The sequence below is a fragment of the Triplophysa rosa genome, linkage group LG9 (assembly GCF_024868665.1).
Source record: "Triplophysa rosa linkage group LG9, Trosa_1v2, whole genome shotgun sequence".
NCBI classification, from domain to species: Eukaryota; Metazoa; Chordata; class Actinopteri; order Cypriniformes; family Nemacheilidae; genus Triplophysa; species Triplophysa rosa.
Genome location: NC_079898.1, coordinates 24,948,720 through 24,970,647, shown reverse-complemented (window position 1 = coordinate 24,970,647; position 21,928 = coordinate 24,948,720). Strand labels below are relative to the sequence as shown.

The following is a 21,928-nucleotide window of genomic DNA, read 5'->3' as shown; positions in this document are numbered from 1 at the left end:
AAAAAACTATAAAATAACAGCCTCGTGCAAAGCATTCTGGGAACCAAAATTAGAAAAAAAACAGTTGATGAGGATTTCTGGTTCCCAGAATGCTTTTTATAGTTTTTTTCTGTAAAGATGAAGTTAATATTTAATATTCATTTATCTTCATTTTTATTTATTGAACAAATGGTTGCCAATAAATTAGATAAATATAAATCTACAGTAAGTTACTGGCAACTAGCTGCATAACAACAGCTGGACAGCTGACTGCCACAATGTCAGAAAAGAAAGACGTCTGTTTAAAGATGAAGAAACTGTTTAGTCATTTATGTGGCTACACATTCTCTTTACTTTTACTGCACACTTGGTTTTAGAAGCATGTTAAGAGCCTTTTCTCAGAGGTCCAAAATTGAGCTTTCATCCAATATTTTGCATGTTAGCTGCCTCAAAATTCTGTAAGCAAGACACAAGAGTGATCATTTATTAGTCAACAGAAAAGATTTGTTCCCTCCCAACAGGTAGCCTACAGCAACGCTAATTGGAAAATCAATGCATGAACGGGGGAGAGAGAAAGAGAGTGAGAGGTGTTAAATACCCAGATTGATGGAGTCCTTTCTCAAACAGCTGTTTGCCAAATTACAAGAGGACTCGAGGGAGCAGGCAAAAAACCATCTAGCACCTGATCACCAATTTAAGACATTTAAATGTGTGCATGTGCTACGGTACATTTTTCTTTATTAGCAAGAACAGGAGGTAAATTTAGAAGCATCTTGCAAAACAAACACACAGACGAAAAGAAACGAAAAACTTAAAGCTTACAATAAAATCAAAAGTGCATTTCAGTTAGGGGTCTTCAACATTTTCCTGGGGGTATGGAGTATACTGTATATTATTATATGAAGTGTAAATGATTTGTAGTCTATGCTATACAGTATATATGTAGATGAAATAAAAAAATTGTATAGCAAAATAAAATGGCACAAGCATTATTTATTGCTTATTGAATGTCAGTAACCAAACAGTTCTTGGACCCCATTGACTGACTACCTTAGTAGTTTGTCCTGTTTAACACAAAAGAAGATATTTTGAAGAATGTCAGTAACCAAACAGTTCTTGGACCCCATTGACTGACTACCATAGTAGTTTGTCCTGTTTAACACAAAAGAAGATATTTTGAAGAATGTCAGTAACCAAACAGTTCTTGGACCCCATTGACTGACTACCATAGTAGTTTGTCCTGTTGAACACAGGACAAACTAGGAAGAGGAAGATAGGAGAAGGACAGCAAACAGTTCTGGGGCACGTTTGACTACTATTGTAATTTTTCCTACTATGGTAGTCAATGGACTCCAAGAACTGTTTGCTTACAAGCATTCATCCAAATATCTTTCTCAATGTTCAACCAAACAAAGAAATGTATTCACGTTTGGAACAACTAGAGAGTGAGTAATTCATGACAAAATTATTTTGTGGGTGAACTGTCCCTTTAAAGTTCCACAGTAATATTACTCTGTCAGCATTTCTGTTTTGAAGGATCATCATCACTGCAAACTCATGATGTCATTGTAATTGCAAATTTTATATGACTTCACCAACAGCATCTGTGATGTGCTGTCAATCACAACAGAAAATCATTTACCGTCAATCATTCTGCAGAAATTTCCACAGTCATGAGTTTACAGTGCAAGACGTACAGTCCTGAACTTTTTGGAAATATCGTTTTGTATTTGTGGTTAAAATCCTTTTTGTGTTTTTCAAACTAAAGCCATACAGAGTTTGAACGCCGTGAGAATGAATAAATGATGACAGAACTTTCATTTCTGGGTGAGCTGTTCCTTTAAGCTATTGGCAAATCGACATGTTTCCATCACTTAAATACAACATTTCTCATCCAGCATCACAACATTGCCTGTTTTTTTACTGAAGGGAGCATAACGTTTCTCAGTGGGATGTCTTGCTTGTGTTTGATGGATGCTCTGTGTTTTAGTAAAGCGATCTTCACAGCCTCAGGCGCACACATTAGGAGAGAGAGAGAGAGAGAGAGAGCGAGAGAGAGGCTGTTGATGAACTGAACATGAACATGCATGCACGGCCAGGATTCCTCTGCAGATAAACAACATTCTCCAGCATATGACAACAGATTTATTTCTCTTGATGTCATCTGCTGTGTGAGATCAGGTGAGTTTAAACACATTCAGCGTGAATGAATAACAGGCCAATACAGTATAAATTAAATACAGTAATTCAGCAAAGTCTGTCTCAGAAACAAAATATAGTAAGTGTTTTGTCCTGCATTTTTTTATTTATTATTTAATTTTGAAAACTCGCTGGCTTAAACATGGAGGTCATGTGACAACACTGCAGTATGCTACAGAAAATGTATTGATGCATATTTTATTACGTGTTTATATTCTGTTTTCAATTCTGTTTTCATAAAAAGTAAGAAAGAGATGGTTCATTGAAGAACCTTTGCCTAAATGGTTCTTTGTGGAGCCAAAAATGGTTCTTCTATAGCATCGCTGTGAAAAACCTTTAAATCGCCTTTTATTTTTAAGAGTGTAGGCAGTATTTAGTGTATACTACACAGTATGCAAATCTATTAAGAATGCTATATTTTGCTATATTTTCTATTATTTGGACTACTGCAATGCTCTCCTTGCTGGTCGTCCTGCAAAGGCTATCAAAGCGCTCCAGCTGGTTCAGAACGCAGCAGCACGCCTCGTCACCTCTCGTCATCTCTCTCCACTGGCTACCGGTTGAAGCCCGCATCTACGGTGGCCTACTCGCATCAGATTCAAGTCACTAATGCTTGCCGACAGGACTATCACTGGATCTGACCGGCATACTTTCACACCCTCCTACACCCCATCAAGAAGCCTGCGTTCAGCAAACCAGCGGCGTCTTGTACTGCCTTCTCATAAGGGCAGTAAACCTCCTTCCTGGTGGAACATTCTTCATAACTCGGTCTGGTCAACCACATCTATCACAACATTCAAAAAACTACTTAAAACACATCTCTTCTGTGAATACTTGACAGACAAATGAGAAGAAAAAATTAACTAACCCTCTTTCTTTCTCTCAACAGGTAATGGTCTGGCTTTTGCTGAAACCAGTTACTTTGTATTAGCACCTATTGTATTATTTCTCCTGTATGACATATCGCTTATTGCTCCCTGAACTCTCTGTGAGTCACTTTGGATAAATGTAAATGTAAGAATGGCCAAACACTCTCCTCTCAACACATTTCTCAAGAAAACCACAACCAATCATGTACAGCCACGGAAAAGTTAAGAGACCATTTCAAATTTATTTTCAGTTTTTATGGATTTACTATTTATAAGTGTGTGTTTAGGTAAAATTATCATTTTTGTTTCATTCTGGGAGCTACTAACAGTATTTAAAAAAAGTTGTTTCTATTTGCATTTGCAGAAAATGAAATCTGGACAAACAGGTGAAAATTATAAAATATGTAAGTACATATTTTACCCATTAAATGGTTGTGAATGAGAGCAAGCTAACATTTAAACAATGTTTTAACCATACGATGTCTCATTTTATGTATTACATTATTTATCTGACAATAAACACGTTTTTACACTTTTCAACACGTATTAACTTAAAGTTCTTTGTGCATTAAAAAATTACATTTTTTAAATGAACGAGTAAATGTGAAAATTACAATTAGGCCTAACTATGCGCTTATTTACTAAAATAAATGCTGTAGTTTCATTATTCATAGTTCATTTTTTATGATATTCACTATAATGTTAATAAATATTATTGTTAAGCGTTACCTTAACATTTCTTTTGCATTCGAGTTTTAGTGTAGCGTTAAATGAACTGAATCCTGATGATCTGTGTGTTTCAGACATTCTCTTTCTCTTTGGAGCACTTTTTCTCTTTAATCTCCATTTGTTTATTTCATGGCGGCATATGTAGGATGCCTTTTCATTTCCATATGTTGACACGGATCTTTCTCTTAGTGGAAATTAATTTGTAACTGCAGTAGCCTACAGATTCACACAGCCGGGGCTAAAGAGATGGCTGCTGTCAAAGCCTCCACGCATTGGTGAGATTTATTTCCTCATCTTGTTTTTTGCTTCCCTTGTGAGTTTTCAATTATTCCAAAGTAAAAATTCCTTTTGGGGCCTCGGGAACCATTTATTGGTTTTTAAGCAATAAAGATGCGTGCACACACATTTACCTCCTCGCAGCTGAAAAACGATTAAAAACTAACAGGCTGTGTTGTTTGGTCAGATGTGCGTCCTACATCTCTGAAGCATCACTTACTGACAGACGTGAGTGTGACAGACAAATGATGGAGACCTTAGGATTTTTCTTGACCTAACCTGTAAAACATAAAAACTTAAAAGTGTTTGGCTATGTTAAAGGAAATACTAGTGTGATGCTTTGTAGTATACTTAATACTGGCTGTTGCTTTTAAGAATAGCATGTAAAAACAGAATACAGTACGCAACATTTTTATATCTGTAGTTTGCTGTGGTGTTTTCGCATGACCTCATTACATCACATATTTAGGCCTAATTCAAAAGTGCTCAGTTCTCATCTCAGAAATAAAACACACCACAGATTCTGTTTACAAATGGTTTTCTTAAGCACATTAAACTGGGATGTGTCCAGGATATCCAGCAGCATTAGACGCAGAATATAGATTTGCATTTGTATTTTCACACATACATTTATTTTTACAGTATGACCAATATGTAAGGGATAATGTACAGGCATCCGGTTGTTATCGCAGAAATAAGCTGGTTACGATAACAGCCGGTTGCTTGTACATTATCCCGCTTATTACACGGCTACTTGCCACATGAGAAAAAAAACTGGACATGAAATGGTAATAAACTATGCTCAAATGTCACGAACAGGCAGTTTGGTTTAATAATTTGTATATAATGTCATATATATTATTAAAAGACATATTTATATTTAATTTGTCAAAAAAAACCTGTCATCCAGGTTACCATGTGTTATTAGTTTTGAGAGGTTGTTATCTGGGAATAACGAACCTGCAAATGTCGCGACGGGCCAATCAGAATCAAGCATTCCAACGAGCCGTGTAATAAAAAAAGTACAAAGTATCAGAATTGATTTATTAGATTTTATAATGGTTTTCTTCAACAATTCCATTTGGTTTAAGATATTTGATTAAGACTAAAAGTTATTTCCATAAAGAAAGAAAGAGAGCTTGTACATCAGAGACTAAATCAGTTCTGGAAGAAATAATTTAGCTACTGTAGATAACTCTTATAATCTAATGATACCTCTGCAGAGACGCTTTTTAAAGGTCTCATAACAATGGCTTTTGGAAGAGTGCTTGGTTGAGTTTTTATTCCTCTAATGCAAATAGCATTTGAAACAATTCACATGTCCTCCCCCGGTCTGTTCTTCCTGAAAACTTTATTATGCATGAGAGTTTGCCATGGGTCATCACTGAGAGGCTTTTTATTATGATAATGCTTGTTGATGTGTGCATGTGTGTAGGACTGGGTGAAGTAGGGCGACTCTGAATCCAGCGTGTGATTTGAACACGGCAGCGGTCAGCTCGTGACCCTTCATGCATCTCTCAGAGGGAAATGTTTGATACAGAGTAATTTATTTATGGTGATGTAGTGTTGCCATGCAACTCTTCTGAATTCAGATAAAGGGCACTAACTGATGAAAAATCTGTTTAAAGCATGCAGCTGTGACCAAAAAAAATCCATGATCCACAATGTACTGTAAATTGTCAGTCATGCAAACTTTAATAAGTTTGTTTGTACTTTTTATTTTGCTATTTTATTTTACAATGCTTTTGGGGGGATTATAATGTATTTTGATTTGTATTGTCATACATTGCATTTTTTGTCACATTTTTTTTTGCTTTTGTATTTTATCAAATAATAATTTTACTTTTCTAGGAATGCAAGTAAATTTCAATAAACCCAAATATTGTTTAAAAGATATCAATGTACAGTACTACACATCTCGGGCTCCCAAAAATACCACAAAATAAATAAATAAGGAAGGAAATAAATAATGGGTTTTGCAGCTAAACCATGGTAACCACAAATTAATTTTGTTACTATAATCATGTTTTTTTTTGCAAAACTGTAGGTGTACATACTACAGTTCTCATAAAAGTAAAACCATGGTATGTTTAGAATGACATACTGTGTAATCTAGTCAGTGTTGGGCAATTTACTCTGAAATAGTAATTAATTACTAGTTGCTAATAACATATTCATTAGTGTAATTAGATTACTGTACAAGTTACTCTCTTCAAAAAGTATTTAGTTACTTATTACTAATTACTTTCTATATCAACCTTGATTAGTTAAGTGATTCAAAGATAGACATGAAACGGCTCTTTTAATTAATTCAAATAAATAATATAAAACTACATAAAGTAGTATTATTAACTGACCGAAGTATTACAAATTTGAAAATTATACAAAACACGTGTTTTGCAAACACGTGTTACACAAAGTATTTAGTTTAATTACAGAAAAAATTAGACTAATCCCTTACTTTACTTTTTCAAGGGAAAAGTAATTAAAGTACAGTAACTAATTATTTAGTAACTATTTACACCCAACACTATACAGTACAGTCAATACAGCAATGGGTTTGACTTTAAACACACAATGACACTTAAAGAATCTGATAAACATGTTACATTATTGTCACATGATCACACATCATTACATGTTTAATTCAGTATCATGCAGTAAACAGACAGACAGACAGACAGACAGACAGACAGTTATTGGTTTGTCAAATAAATGCGGAACAGGTGTGTTTTGAGCTGTTTTTTGACATTGTGAAGGATGCTGCAGTTCGGGTGGAGGCTGGTCGTTCATTCCACCACTGGGGAAGCGAATGAGTAAAGGTTTTTGCAAGCGATTTGGTGCCTCGCTGTGATGGAACAACCAGGCGTCGCTCATTTACAGACCGAAGATGACGGGAGGGGATGTAGACCTGGAGCAGTGAGTTAAGTTAAATGTGACCAAATTGAAGAAGTCATCTGAATATTGTGTATTCTAGACAATTCTTACGCTGTGCACAGTTCATAAAAGTTCTCCACATATCTCTGTTTTATTGTAATCGATGTGACATTTTGACTGTGAATGTTGTAGATTTATTGAAATCGTCAAGCCCAGTGCTCAAATCCCAGACAAACATATGTTGAAATGCAAACAGCTTTGCAGATGTAGAGGTCGAGTTGCTGAAACAGGTGAGTTTTTCTTCAACACGTCTCACTGAATTCAGTGTCGTGAGAGCAGGATGAGCTTCTGAAGACTGAACTTCATGGTGCATCTGTTTCTCCGGCTGCACACCATCGCTCATAGATTTCATTTCTCTAGAGTCCCTCCGTAGAGCCTCACATCTCAGACTCAATGGAGGAAAAATGCTAATGTTAGATACCAGATCGCGCTCAAGGGCTGAAGTGTGTGTGTGTAGGTGTTTAAAGACATTTTGTGTAAATTTGGAGGTTGAGAAGTCACCTGGCTTTCTGTTTCAGTTAACAATTTCACGTCAGTCCATGTATTCAACATTATATGCATTGTAAATTATATAGTTTTAAGTGATTTCCATGGCCACAATGCAAAGTAGATTAAGCTTTTTAGGCTTTTATGAATATGTTATGTCCCAAAACATTGACAAAATTTGAATTTACAAGATAAAAGCATTCTCTCACTTACGCCAATAGGGATCAACGATTTTGTGATATTATTCTGCACTTCAGCTAAAAAAGGGAAAAAAAGGAAGAGCATCAACACATCAAACATGAAGAACTGTATTTATCTGCTCTTTAACTGTAGGTGGCTTATTGCTTTTATCAAGACAAGAAAATTCTTCAAAGTCAAATGGATCCATTTACGCTTGCCAAGGAAGCTAAAATCATTTCTACGAGACAACTTGCAACTCGCTTGTGATTCTTACAATTAAGTCTTGTTTCTTCTTCTCAAAAGAAATTGGGCATGCCGTGCAAAACTCACAACCGCAATGCTGGCTGTACAGGTGTTCTTTTCGGCACAGTTCTACAGTTTGCTGTGTTGCGTGTGTGTCACCGTGAGGTTTAACCGTAAATCTTTTAGAGCAAACTAAACAAGAGCTATAACAAAAGCGATGGTTACGTCAGCCAGTGGCACTAATGATAAAAAGCAGAGCGCTGCTGAGGTTCACCACGGGAACATCCGCCTGACAGAGACACAATCAATTCCATTCAGAGATCTTCTCTTCTGAAACTGACACTTACTATTGGATGAATATTTCACAGGTACAGAGGACAAGGTGATGAAAACAATAAATAACTTTTTATTCTGTAATGATACATGCGAATGGAGGTTTGCTTTAAGCTAAATAAAGACTAAGGCTGTGTCCCATAAGAGCAACTGTCTCACTGCTCAGTCAGTCAAGGGTTTCACAAGCAGTGTTTAGTGTACACTATGCAGGTGCCTATTAAGCAAACTGAAATCAGACCATCTTTTAGAGGCACCAAAGTGAGACATTGGATGCTCTATAGATCTGTGCTTCTTATCTGGTTTCACTATGAACCAAATTTCACATTGGACATCTGTCAACCAATCAACCCAGAACATAAACAATATCAAAGACTGAAATGTGCATTTACATTTTGTTTACTTGCTTTACCATTACCATGCATTTAGGCCTAACATTCTGCAAAATGAATGACATTTACTGAAAAGGAAAATTGGCATGTAAGTTCAGCAGATATATTATTATAGTGTTAGCCGTATAATGCAAGTATGACAATTTTCTGTTAAACCTTATGGTTTTGGAAGGACCAGTTACATAAAAAATGTGCCATCTTAAAAAAGCTCAAGATCTTAAACAAGAATGGTTTATCAGAGAAAACAAGTTCACATTATTCAGACAGCAGTGATGAGTGCAAATGACTCTTGAAAGGTGCATGACCCGGGGTCACGTTAGCGTTGAATTTATTTGACGCGTTGATTTTTCTTTATTTAAACAGATGAGATTTTAAAAGAAGTTGATGTAGCACAGTTTGCCTTTGAAGCTAAACTATTGCTCATGCGTATGACACATACATAGGCTGTTGTGCTCCTGGACACGCAGGTTTGAGGCTGAAATGTGTCAATCCCATTTCATCTCTCTCTCCCTTCAGTTTCTTGTGTGATAAAAGTCCATGTTAGAGTCCTTTGGTTTTGTTTTCACCATATGACCCCTTTAAGACACATCATTATGAATTATGAGGTTCTATCTTACATTTTTGTCAAAATGTAGTTATTCACATATTCTTAATCTGTGACAATTTATTAACATTATGTGTTTTTTTCCTTTACGTTGTGTACATTTTGGGACAATTTTTTTTAAATAAAAGGGTTTTATCTACAAGGTCAAATGGAATGCAAAAATTGGCTTGTTATCTTAAAACTGCTCAGAATGCAGATAGAACCTTATAATTCCAAGGCGATGCAATGTACAGGGTGAATAATTATGGGTAAAAAAACAGTTTTCCTATAGCTCAGTGGAATCAGGTCGTGGGTTTGATCCCAGGGGATTGCACATACTTAGAAACAAATGTATAGGATAATGCAATGTAAGTCGCGTCTGCCAAATGCATAAATGTAAATGGGTAAGGGTCAATGGTTGGAAGAGGACATTACATCCTGAATGATTTTGCTATAGATAAAGTTCAGCGCTGTTGCTGGCAGGAACAGAAGGATCAGACCAAACTGAGGAGAATCTTATGCAATTCTCATGTAAACCTTATTGCAGTGTCCCAACGCTTCATGTTAATAAAAGACTTCAAATAAAATGGTCTGTGAAAACTGCTATTGAGAGTTTGACAAAAATGTTGCATTTTCTCCTCATTAGACTAAATTTTTTGTCTTACTGTTAGTAAGAAACAACATTCACACTTTAGAGTGTGGTGAAAAAACTTTTGCAAAATATGAAAATATGACACTTTTCTAAACAGGTACAGGACATTATAGGATTTCCACATTTGTATTGTTGTTGAGACACAGCATGCTGAACATGGTGCCATCACCTTGACTGATGGTTTCCCAGCATCCAGGCAGTAGTGAAATTAGAGCAATGAGGGATGGACGCAGACCTGAGACCTGGCAGCAAGCGGCTGCTGATCATTGATCGCTCATGAAACCAGTGGAGATCTCCACACTGACTGTTTGTGTTAACATAAGAATTAATTGTTTTTGCTAAAGCTGCGTGATAGCAGAGGAGAGATCATTGTAACATTTGCATTAATATCTCATTGCATGATACAACATTATACAAACACACAGAAAGACAAAAAAGTTGATGTGAAAAATACAAGCTTTAATACATTTAAAGTCGAACTATTATCATCTTAAATGCATCAGTGTGAGTTTGAATGAGATGTAGCCTAATGTTTTTGTGTTCCCATAGACTGAAACAGACACCTGCAGAGAAGGTTGAAGCAAATATTATAAAGTTACTATGAGCGCCCCCTGGAGCTCAGCAATAGTACAAATTTCATTAAGTAAAGTAGTGATGACCTCTGCAATTCTTACAAAGAGCCTACTGAGGACTTTATCAACTGTAACAAAATAACAAATGCAATATACTTAATTTATCTATTGAAAGATAAAAAGCCACTTTGAAAGAGACACATACATCTCTGGGATTGTACCATATTGTGCCTTATGCTAGACAAGTTTATTAGGAACCACAACATAAAAGATTAAGATATTTGTAAAAAAAAAAAAAACGAGTTACACAGGCACACAAACTTTGGTAAAAGTACACGAAAAGTGTCTTTTTTATTTTTTAACGGTCACTGTTATTGTATATTCTAACAAAGATTAAGTCATCAGATTCTTCTAAAATAAGATAAAAAAGTAAGATAAATAATATGATAAAATAATACGATGGATTGCTCAGTAAATATTAACTCGTAGCATTTAATATTTTTTGCGTTCATAATCATTACATACGTTTGTATTTATTCGGGGGAAATAATAACAAAATACAAAAAGTAAGTTTCGTAAATTTGCTTGATTTGACACGAAATGACCTCGTCATTTGAACCAGACTTTTATCTTTGAAAATATAGCTGAAAAACATCTTTGTTAATATAGCTGTTCCCTTTTAAAACAAACAAACAAACAAAAAAAACTTAAACCAAACTTCTATTGAATGCATTATTCTTACTTTACACATTTCTTGATGCACGCGATTCTAGAACGTGTCGTGAGTTTTGAGCCTCTTGCCGCTCCGTAACGCCTCAGATTTTCTCCACGTCGGCTGCATCTGCGCACTGCTCTCTCTCTCTCACACATACACATCAAGTTTCATACTTTAAATAACAAGACATTAAAATCCCCGTGTGAGGTGACATTTACCGTATGGCATCATGTTTAAGAAGCTGAAGCAAAAGGTGATGGATGAGCAGTTGTCGCCGAGGAACATCTCGCAGGTATGTTTGTACTTTATCATGTAGCATATATGCTAACAAAACAAAACAGAAGGTGTATTCTTCATTTCTGCTTCTGACACTCTGTATTACACTCTTAGAGATTTAAAATAAGAAAAAAGTTAGCTAAATGTATTGTGGTGATACCTTGTTTGTTTAATTTGTTTGCCATAGTTGTACTAACACAGTGCTGGTGTCAGATTGTAGTTGGTAGTTTTTTATATCTTAGTTACATTGCACTGCCATAGTATCATGTCTAGGGGATCGAAATGTACATGCTTAAATGTAAATCTTTACTATGGTGTTAATTAACCATGGTAATATTGTGTTACAGAAGAATTGTGATGGTACCATATTACTATTTTGTTAGAATTCGAATCATGATGAAGTTATTGCTTGCCTCCCTCAGTGAATCGTTTTATTTAATCCTTACAATTGTAAATGGCTTTGTGTAAATGTACACAAATGCAAATATAGACAGAATGTGTAAGATGTTTAGGAACTTTACCATTGGCACATACATAATATAACAAACCAGCTTGACCAGTTTATCGAAAGCTCCAAACAATGGGACTGTACGTGGTAGTACAACACATTCTGTTACTTTACTGGAAATGTAAGCAAAGTTTTAGGTAAGTAAATAAATATAGAAGTTTAATTCTTTTCAGACTGAGTCAAGCTGAACACAAATTAGGCTCAGTTAATGGCTTTGATATATGTATTATTATCTGTGATTTGCATTCTTTGATGTATAAAACACATGTCTGCCTCCAGCAGGGGAGCTCTGCAGAGAGGCGCAGTAACCCTTCATTCTTGCATCAAGATGCCCCGTACTCTCCTACCGACAGAGAGGTAAGAAAGCATCACATATGTCATTTTACTGGTTGTTTTATAAAGTATTCTACATAAGAATTCACTCAGAGACTCCTGATGTGTTCTACATGACATCTTTTGAGGTTTGGTGTTTGTTAAACTGGAAACTGTTAAGTGTCTTAAAGGGATAGTTCATCCAAAAATGAAAAGTCTGTCATCATTTACTCAGGCTCATGTAATTTCATAAATTACTTTGTTCCGATGAACACAAAGAAAGATATTTGGAAGAATGTTAGTAATTTTCAGTTCCGGGACATCATTGACTACCATAGTAGTAAGAATTAAATGGTAGTTAAAGGTGCCCGAGAACTCTTTGTTTTCCTAAATTCTTCAAAATATCTCATTATGTGTTCAACAGAACAAAAAAACGATATTTCTTTTCCTACTGTGGTAGTGGATGATGTCCCAGAACTGAAAATTGCTAACATTCTTTCAAATATCTTTCTCTGTGTTGTTCATTGGATCAAAGAAATTTATACAGGTTTGAAACAACCTGAGGGTGAGTAAATGATGACAGATTTTTCATTTTTGGATGATCTATCCCTTTAATCTAGATCTGGACACATCTTAGATAGTCAGTGCAGAATTTCCTATATAAAAGTGGGTCTGAGCACATACTAAATAAAAAAATGCTGCTTATGCTGCATGTTTGTTTTTGCATGCAACACTTTATAAAAATGTTGTTTATTGTTTTTGTAATATTCAGTTGTATCCTGTCTTTTTGTTCAAAACTGCAATGCCACAACTTGGGTAAAAGGGTTGTTTCACAAGTGCCTCAGTTAGTTCTGTGGTACATAAATAAGTCTGATTAATTCCAGCTGGTACATTCTGGTGTAATGTGGGCTAATAATAGTGCAGATGTTACAGTTGAAATATTTCTGGACTGTGACATTAAACCCCTTCGAATTGAAGTTTGAACCTGAACAAATAACGAAGTGTGAATTCATTGACGTCTTTTACAAATTGAGCTCTTAGAATATTTGGCATTGTGTTCTTGTTGGTTTATGTTAGAACTTTTACGTCACACCATTTTCAGCCAAAAATGTATTTTGAGACCGTTTGCTTTATCAAGATCTTTGAATTCAATTTTATATCATGCCCCACAATTGTGACTAAAAAATGTTAATTAAAAATGATAAACATCTTGACAACAGAAGTGCATTATGGTCGTTGTCTGTATGAGTTCTATTTGTAATATATTTAGTAATAAATGAATTGATCCAGGCCCTTTCATTAAAGGAAAATGAGGTTTGTACCTTTGCCTTTCTCACGTCTTCAGTTTTTCTTTTCTCAGTAAATTCCATCTGAATGAATCAACATCATCTTAGCGTTTTTCTTCTGTGCCAGCTTTACCTCTTTGATGTCTTTACTCAAACCTACAATAAAGGCTTATAATCATTATGTGATGATGTTAATAAACACATTAAAGAGAGAAAGTAGATCAGTATGGTTTGTTAGAGACATCAACGTGTGTAACATCACTCTCAGTATCTTTCAGGTCTGAATTCTCTTTCTGTTTCTGTCTCATTCACTGTGTTGTTTTCTCATTGCTCTCTGTCTTCACCTCCTGCTCCCCGTCATTATCGCGTTGACTCGTCACTTGTGTGGGGGGGTCGGTCAGCTGCTGGCCGAGATGATAGCAGAACCTGCTTTACTGTCCGAGTATACTATCTTTGCTCTGGACAGCTCAAATCGACCCAGAGCGGCCCAGGTGCCCAGTGTGGTGAGTCTGTCCTCACACGTCGCCTTTTCTTCCTCACCCCTCGAGTAAAACAATCCCAACAAACCTGCCGCCCCATCCTCCCGTCCTGATGCCTTTGTGGGTTATGGGCTAGAAGAGGTCTGCTTGCAGCTTTTGTTTCTCACACGTTCTCTAGCCGCTCTCTTTCATGCATAACTCAAAGGCATTGAGCTCCTAACCCCGGCATCTAATCTCTTGCGTTACTTGATTGTGAGATGGCAGTTGCTTTTTTTTCTCCTCTGCAGTTTTACCCTTGGATGCCCTCTTTCTTATTTGGCATCTCCAGGAATGAATGTCATTAGTTTAGATGAACCGCTCCCCTGTAGTATCCTCATAGATTTCCCTGTTATAAAATGTTGAATGTTCCCTGAGAGTTCTTGTGGTTTTACTTTGAGATTTGTTTGGCAAAAACTCGAAAACCATTATAAGTTTTCTGTTCCTAAATGCCACAAAATATGTCATTAGCTGTCGGCTGTTAATACACACCAATGTTGGCAATGATTGAAATTAAATACATACTTAGCACTCACTGAATAGTGTGCACATCATATACTGTAGTCTGCCTAGTATTTCATAAGATATTGTTTATAAAGAATAGTATTTGAAACAAATGTAACTGTAATATGGTCCATTTACGTCACATGACTTCACCACATGATCCACGTTTAATTTAGCCAGTAGCATACAGGTACATTACCAGTCAAAAGTTTGGAAATACTTACTTTTTCTTTATTATTATTTTTCTCATGTTAGAATAATAGAAAATCCATCAAAACTATAGAGTAGCCCAATTTTAACTATATAAGCATCTAAAATAAACCAAAACTGTTATATAAAGTTGCCACCCTTTGACTAGATTTAGCAAAATCGTTTTCTTGTTATTTTCTCATTTAGCTTCTTGAGGTCTCACCCTGAGAAACTTTTTAAAGAGTATTGAAGGAGTTCCCAATCTATTCAGTGCTATTATTGGTTGCTTTTTCTTCATTATTTGGTCTAAGGGGCGATTTACATTTTGCGCGGAAAACGCGAGTCGCGCCGTTGTCTGCAGTCGAATGACCCGCGGTGCATGCTCGGCACTCTGAAAAATTGAACTATTTCCATCTTGATACGGCGCCAACGCGCCTATTAAAACCGCGTCCCTCCCTATTTGCGCACCCCTGCTGTGTGTCTACATTTAAGATAACGAACTTGCCCGCGCAAAAGACGCGAAATGTGAATCGCCCCCAAGTCATCCATTTCAACATTTATTTATTTTTTCGTTTTCTAAAGAAGGAAATTAATATGTCGGCACAATTATATTTTTGTCTACAAAAGTAATTTCAAATAGATAATAAGATAATTCAAAACATTTCAGTCAAGTGTTACCAAGTGTATCTTGGAAATAAACATATCTTGAAGCCAAGAACAAGATGTTTAAAATTGTGGTTAAATTATGAGTTATACATGGTTTATTTAAGTCTTTCTCTGGGACCATGCCATGTTAATGGCTCAATCGTGTGTTCATGCAGATTCATGGCTGGACTGGATTGTGTTATGTAAACCAGGCATTTTGTGCTCATTCATATATTGATGAATAACTGCACAGTTACAGTATGAGTAAGATTATCATCTACACTTGTTTGTGTGGTGTGCTAGTTTATATTTGAAGGTTTTTTCTTTCAGCAAACACTAAGCAATAAATCTTGGTTATGTTCATCTTTGGAAATATTGTTTATAACCATTCATTTATGAATGCATGTGAACTAACAATGACTTGTAGTAGGTAACCTGATAACCTGTAGCTAAAAAACGTTTTGTGAAATGACAGCTATGTTTTTATAGCCTAAATTGTTTATACTGTTCTGAATGCTCTTGAGGTTAGCTTGTCCAAGTTATTGAAGTATAAAATGTCAATAATATTGTATTAAATCAGCTGTCTGTAGTGTGTAGTTGCCTTTTTTGTTTAAAGCACAAAGTGTGCATAACAACATAAAACACCTGTACATGTTAAACGTAATGTTTTAAAAACACTTCACTCTTTAAATTTGACCTGAAATGTCATTTCATGTTTGTAATAAAAAGTAAATTGTTAATCAGGGTTTTTCCTGGCTCAAAATGAGGCGGAGGTGGTGCCATCCTGATCTTGTGTACACGATGCGTAGGCCTACCGTACCTTTTAGTGTCTTAACCAAAGTGACTTTGAGTTTGACATATTAAAAGTTCTAATAATATTAGATAAAAATGACAATTATTAAGTTATATAAAACATTACTTTTATTCAACCAAACAGAAATGTTTTTTTTAATCAAAAAGCTTTTTTATCATTTTCAACTAACTTTTCAGCCCACAATAGCCAACTGAATTAACCAGTCTTTCTAAATGAGCAAAGCTCATTCACTTCTTGCATTCTCTGTGGTTCACTTTAAATGATTCAAGGATCTCTTATATTCGCTAGTGACTGAAAAGTTCAATAGTTTAAATGAATCTGTTCAAATGAGTCATTCGTGTGCGAGTCGTTCTGAACGCAATGTGCGTTCATACTGGCGAACTCTCTGTGTACAGTTTACTCTGATTCAACGATCCAACTGCACAGCTAAAGTCATTACAATGATGTACGTCATGTTAATTTAATAAATTTCAAGAAATTAAACGTACTTGGATGCAAAACAAACAGCCGTGAAACACAGGCTGGCTCTTGTTCTGCAACTCTTTTTAGTGCCTCAGTGTGCTGATAACGAAACAGCGCCTCCACTGTGGCGTAATGTCGCAACTGCAGTTACAAATGACAGTCTGTTAAATGCACGCAGCATTTCTTGTGAAGACTCGCAACATAATTTTGGCGAGAGCCTGAGGCGGCACGACATTTGACGGAGGCGGTCGCCTCCAATTTCTCTATGCAGGAAAAACCCTGGTTAATGATAAATAAGTAAATGTTGCTCTACTAGAAAGAGATTACATGTTAACAGTGGTAATTGCAACTTGTGTTCATTGTTTTTTTGTGCCGTGTCGTGTATTATAGTGTTCAGAAATTATATTCAGACAATGATTTTGCATCCAACAACAAAACTGCCACTTGACCATTTTCAGAGAATGATTTTTATCGTCTTAGTCCAGTAGTTTAGATTTGTATATGATCCAGCACAAAACAGTAACTTAAGCTCTAAATAAATTCATAAACACTTGCTTGAAGATATTGGTTTTGATTTTTGGCAATTGTTATTGCTGATCCTACCTTGTATTCACTTTTAATTTGTAAACGTGTAATGAGATTGCTGTCAATGTACATTTTCAAGTCTGTGAATAAAAACAGAATACCCCTCGATTTCTTACATTCACCGGCTTGAGAATAGCTTTGGATAAAAGCGTCTGCCAAGTGCATAATGTTGAGAATGTCGAACGCAAACGCTCTCAACTCCTCGAGTGGGTTTGGTCTGTTTGTTTTGTCCACATGTCATACTGACAAAACCGCTAAGCGTAGCGCTGCTGTGTTTAACTCCTGTTTGTGAACCGCAGTAGATCAGCTGTCTACTTTGTATTTAACCGCTGTGTTTCTCTCTGAGTTGCATGAGGATGGGTTTAACCAGAAGCCCCTGCATTTCTCCCAGAGTAATCGGGGTGCAGCACGATGGGCTGGAGGAAAACTAACCAGGCCGACGGTCGAACTCTGAAGCACTGTTTTAACACCTGTAATTGGTTGTGTTCTCATGCAGAGCATTTCTCGGGCAGCGGGCAGCTCTCCCAGAGGAAGCGTTAATGGGGATGGAATCACCTCTCCTCAGGTAACTTAACGCGTCATGGTTCTTAATGCGTCATGGTGTCTTTTTCAAATTTGCAACCGAAGGTTGTTACTAAATGAAATTGCAAACAAATCATTTTTGCACCAAAGCACTCCAACAAACGCACCTGAGATAGTTCTGAGACAGTCCCGTAATGCATTGCAACATAAACTCAGTGGAAAACAAACAAATTCCAGTTGTTGTTCTCTTAAGTTAACTCAAAAGTCTTGAGTTGTCTTAATCTGATCATTATTTGATGTAAAATGCTCGTTGTCCGTTTTATTTTCCAGAAAGAAGATGGTCAGTCTCTTGCTCAGAAGCTTCAGCAGAAGGTGTCATCAGTGGAGTCTTTGCTCCGGGGGTCCGGCCGCGGTGAAGGCCTCTTCCGCTCCGCCTCTCGGGACAGTCTGGTCAGAAGCTCCTCTCGGGAATCCCTGACTCTCGTCGGGGAGAATGAAGCCCAGCCCCCGGCTTTCGACCCTCCTTCAGACATCGAGAGCGAAGCTGAAGAGATGCCCGGCAGTGTGGAGACTCTGTCCAAAGAGCAGCTGTTAAACCGCCTGCACAGGGTTGAGAGGAGCCTGGGCAACTACAGAGGAAAATACTCTGAGGTGAGCTTCTCTGGTCCTGTTTACACCTGGAATCAACATCTAGTGATCCCGTAGACTGATTCAAAGCCAAACCTAGTGAGGATCGGAAGGTGTGGATCGATCATTTAGCACTAGAGCTATAGAAAGAAAAACATTTAGTGCGTCAACATTTAGTGTCTGGTGATGTGTTTTCCGAACAGTCGGCTTTTATCTTGGCAGTCGTATGATCTGTAATGCCAATTTCATACTTCAACACTACATCAGGCTATTACTCAACGTCTTGGCACACAAACTAAAAACAAAATGCTGAGCTGCTAATTTGACAGATTAGGTACTTGATTACTTTCCATGTAGCAGATTTTGCTGGTTCAGAACGGCTTTTGGTGCTGACTCCCGTTCACTTGGTCATTATGGTCAATGGATTTAAAAGGAATAATCTCCGCACACCAAATTAAAAAGTTCTTTGCGAAACTTTAATAGAATGAACATGCAAAGGGTAGAGTTTAGATCTCATTAAGAGATTATTTGAAGAAATCAGTTTTGTAAAAGAAGAGATCTTGCGGCACTAGATTCAATGGGATGTGATCTTTCAGAGCAGCAAAAAACATTTAAGAAATGATTGCATGACACAGACGTCTCAATTATAGATCTATAACTAGGCTTTATTTATTGTTTTTTTTTCTCAGTTGGTCACAGCATACAGAACAGTGCAGCGTGATAAAGAGAAAACTCAGGTAATTTGACTTTCTGTCACTGAGTAAATGACTTCAGTTTCCCGGCATCTGCAGGGCAGTTTTCCAAATGTGTTTTTGCTGCATTTCTGTTATGAGTATGAAAATGATAATAGTGGGGCATGCATCTCTGTCTGTCCGTCTCCTCGATTTGTATCTTTCAGGCCATCCTGAGTCAAAGTCAAGATAAAGCTCTGAGAAGAATAGGAGAACTCCGGGAGGTATCCTTTCTTTCTTTCTTTCTTTCTTTCTTTCTTTCTTTCTTTCTTTCTTTCTTTCTTTCTTTCTTTCTTTCTTTCTTTCTTTCTTTCTTTCACATTCTCATTCATTTTTCATTACACACTGCACACTGAAACAGCATTTGCTATAAGTTTTTATAATATTTTCAGATTTTTCATTTTATTTTATGTTTAATGCTTTAAGAAGTTCTCTCCTAGGTTTAGCTTTAATTTATGTTAAAGTTAAGTTACTGTCATGTCTGATTATGAGTGTGTATGTGATCAGGAGCTTCAGATGGACCAGCAGGCTAAGAAACACCTTCAGGAGGGGTTCGACGCTGCTCTAGAGGAGAAAGATCAGAGGATCACTGTGCTTCAGACACAAGTATGTGTGCCCTGATTGTTTGTGTGGATTGTGTTTGTCCGTGTTGTCTTGCTGTGATACTGGAGCTTTCCTGTTTTCAGGTGTCTCTTCTGAAGAAACGGCTTCAGGTGTCTGGAGGTGTGGTCTTAGAGGTTGACACCTCTTCATCCACAGATGCGGTTGATGCGAGCGCTGACCATCAGAGCCCCACGAAAGATGACAGCTCGACACTTAACGACGGTATGTGCGCTGGTACCGAGTCAAACAGTTTTTATCATATTTATGTGTGTTTGTTTACACATGTGCTTGTGTGTGTGTGTGTGTGTGTGTGTGTGTGTGTGTGTGTGTGTGTGTGTGTGTGTGTGTGTGTATGTGTGCGTGTGTGTGCACGTGTGTCCAGCAGAGGGCAGCAGTGAAGTGGATGTTGAGGCTCTTCAGACGCGAGTGAAGAGACAGGAGAGTCTCCTGCAGAGATGCAAAGAGATGATTCGCTCCAGTAAAGAGCGCACGGCGCAGCTGGGCAGCGAGAACGAAGTTTTACAACAGCAGCTACAGGAGAGACTGCAGGAACTTGAGAAAATAAAGGTGCACAAACACTGAACACATGACACGAAACCAAAAAATCTGTGTGCCAATGTTTGGATTGGCAGGCCAGTATTTATTGGACTGTCATGATGACTCTTGACTGCAAGTTTGGTCAATTCTTTTGAGATATACCCATTTTGGTCATTTGTCTTGATGCTTTGCACATTGGTGTGATAAATCACAACACTTTGCAGATTCTGTGAAATGTGATCAGTCTTGATTTGTTTATGTGTGTTTTGGTCTGGTGTTTATTATTTGGTCTAGCCTGATAATGGAAAGGATGCAGATTTGATTTGTGCGTCACCTGCGTCAACACATATAGTGTTTTATTTTAGTTTTAAGAGCTTTAAGAAGTTGTCTTTATCGTTCTTGACTACCTAAATACCTTGAATGTTGTGTGAACCACAAAAATGTTACTAAAAATGGTTAATGTTAACAAATCTGTTATTTGAACCCAGAATCGTTTATTGTATCGAATCGTGAGCCAAGTATACCGTTACACCACTGCTATTTATATCTGGTGGTGTATCCTTGTTTTTATATTCTGAATGCACACCAACTCATGGGACTTGTGTCCTCCTGGCGACCAAAACTGAGGTCCCCACAGGTAAACAAACTTATGAATCGTACAGAATCTTTTTTTAAATCTAAAGATGCTAAAGGTTTTCTGTGATGGTTAGGGGATAAAATACACAGTTTGTACAGTATAAAAGTCATTATGTGCGTGCATGCGGTACTAAGGATGGAGATGTGTTGGGTTGTGTTGAATGGGTTCAGGGTGGAACGCTGTGACTGTATTTCCTGTGGATATGATGCACGTGTTCTGTGTGTGGGAACGGCTCACAGCAGGGACAGAAAGAGCAAAGGTTAACAGCTCACCCCTCCCCGTCTCGCACAGAAACATTACGGCCCGTCCGTAACTACCGTCACACTCACTTGCGCTAAAACACACCAGCTGAGACTCTCCTCTGTGATTGACCCTTGTAGAAGTTTTTGTTTTGCTGAACCATTAAATCATTTCAGATTTATGTTCAACGTTACACGCTTTGCAACAGAGAAAAATCCCATCTTTACATTCTTTGCGGCCAATAGACAAAAGCAACCTTGATGCTAGCGTGTTGCCAAGGGACTGCACGTTACTATTCGGTTGCAAGGATGTTCTGATTGGTTTACCATTTTGCTAGGTGGTATGTTGGAAATCATGTTGCTCATGTTGTAGAAAAGTAATCGCACCTCTTCTCATTCATGTCTGCAGTTCAGGGAAAACTTTAGATTTAAGGTTAGGGTTCAAATGGGTTCAACTGTGTGATGGTTATTGCGATGCTTGCCTTAGCAAAAAATGAATTTCATACTCTATTCTGTTGCAGTTCTATTCAGTATTTTTGGCTTGTGGTTTTGAGTGTCAGACTGAGAAACTGGAAGCGGCGTAACCTCTGTACCCTGTGGCATGGACCCGTGTGGCTGATGTCCTGGGCTGTAATTGAGGGATAAATGTTGGTTCTCTTGGTTTGGTGTGAAGACTCCACTGGCTTCTGTGATGTGGATGTGGCTTGGTTTGTATGTCGGTGTTTATCAGTGACAGAAGTTCTGTGGATATGTCTTGGTTCACACATCCCTGTGGGTTAAAGAAATTGCCTGTT

The 21,928-nt window shown here is 37.2% G+C and overlaps 1 protein-coding gene across 6 annotated transcripts in view; it reads left to right on the top strand.

Annotated features, from left to right (window-relative positions):
• The first annotated feature begins 11,252 nt into the window (after positions 1-11,252).
• golga4 (golgin A4) overlaps positions 11,253-21,928 on the top strand; it is a 33,462-nt gene continuing 22,786 nt past the window's right edge. For 2 of the 6 annotated variants that reach the window (XM_057342309.1, XM_057342305.1), the window contains exons 1-10: positions 11,253-11,434; positions 12,206-12,283; positions 13,926-14,027; positions 17,735-17,803; positions 18,091-18,411; positions 19,077-19,124; positions 19,286-19,342; positions 19,626-19,724; positions 19,805-19,943; positions 20,104-20,288. In XM_057342309.1, coding sequence (XP_057198292.1) covers positions 11,372-11,434; positions 12,206-12,283; positions 13,926-14,027; positions 17,735-17,803; positions 18,091-18,411; positions 19,077-19,124; positions 19,286-19,342; positions 19,626-19,724; positions 19,805-19,943; positions 20,104-20,288 — 1,161 coding nt within the window. In that variant the 5' untranslated portion in view covers positions 11,253-11,371. The remainder of the gene's footprint in view (positions 11,435-12,205; positions 12,284-13,925; positions 14,028-17,734; positions 17,804-18,090; positions 18,412-19,076; positions 19,125-19,285; positions 19,343-19,625; positions 19,725-19,804; positions 19,944-20,103; positions 20,289-21,928) is intronic. The other 4 variants (XM_057342308.1, XM_057342307.1, XM_057342311.1 and 1 more) reach the window with 4 other exon arrangements.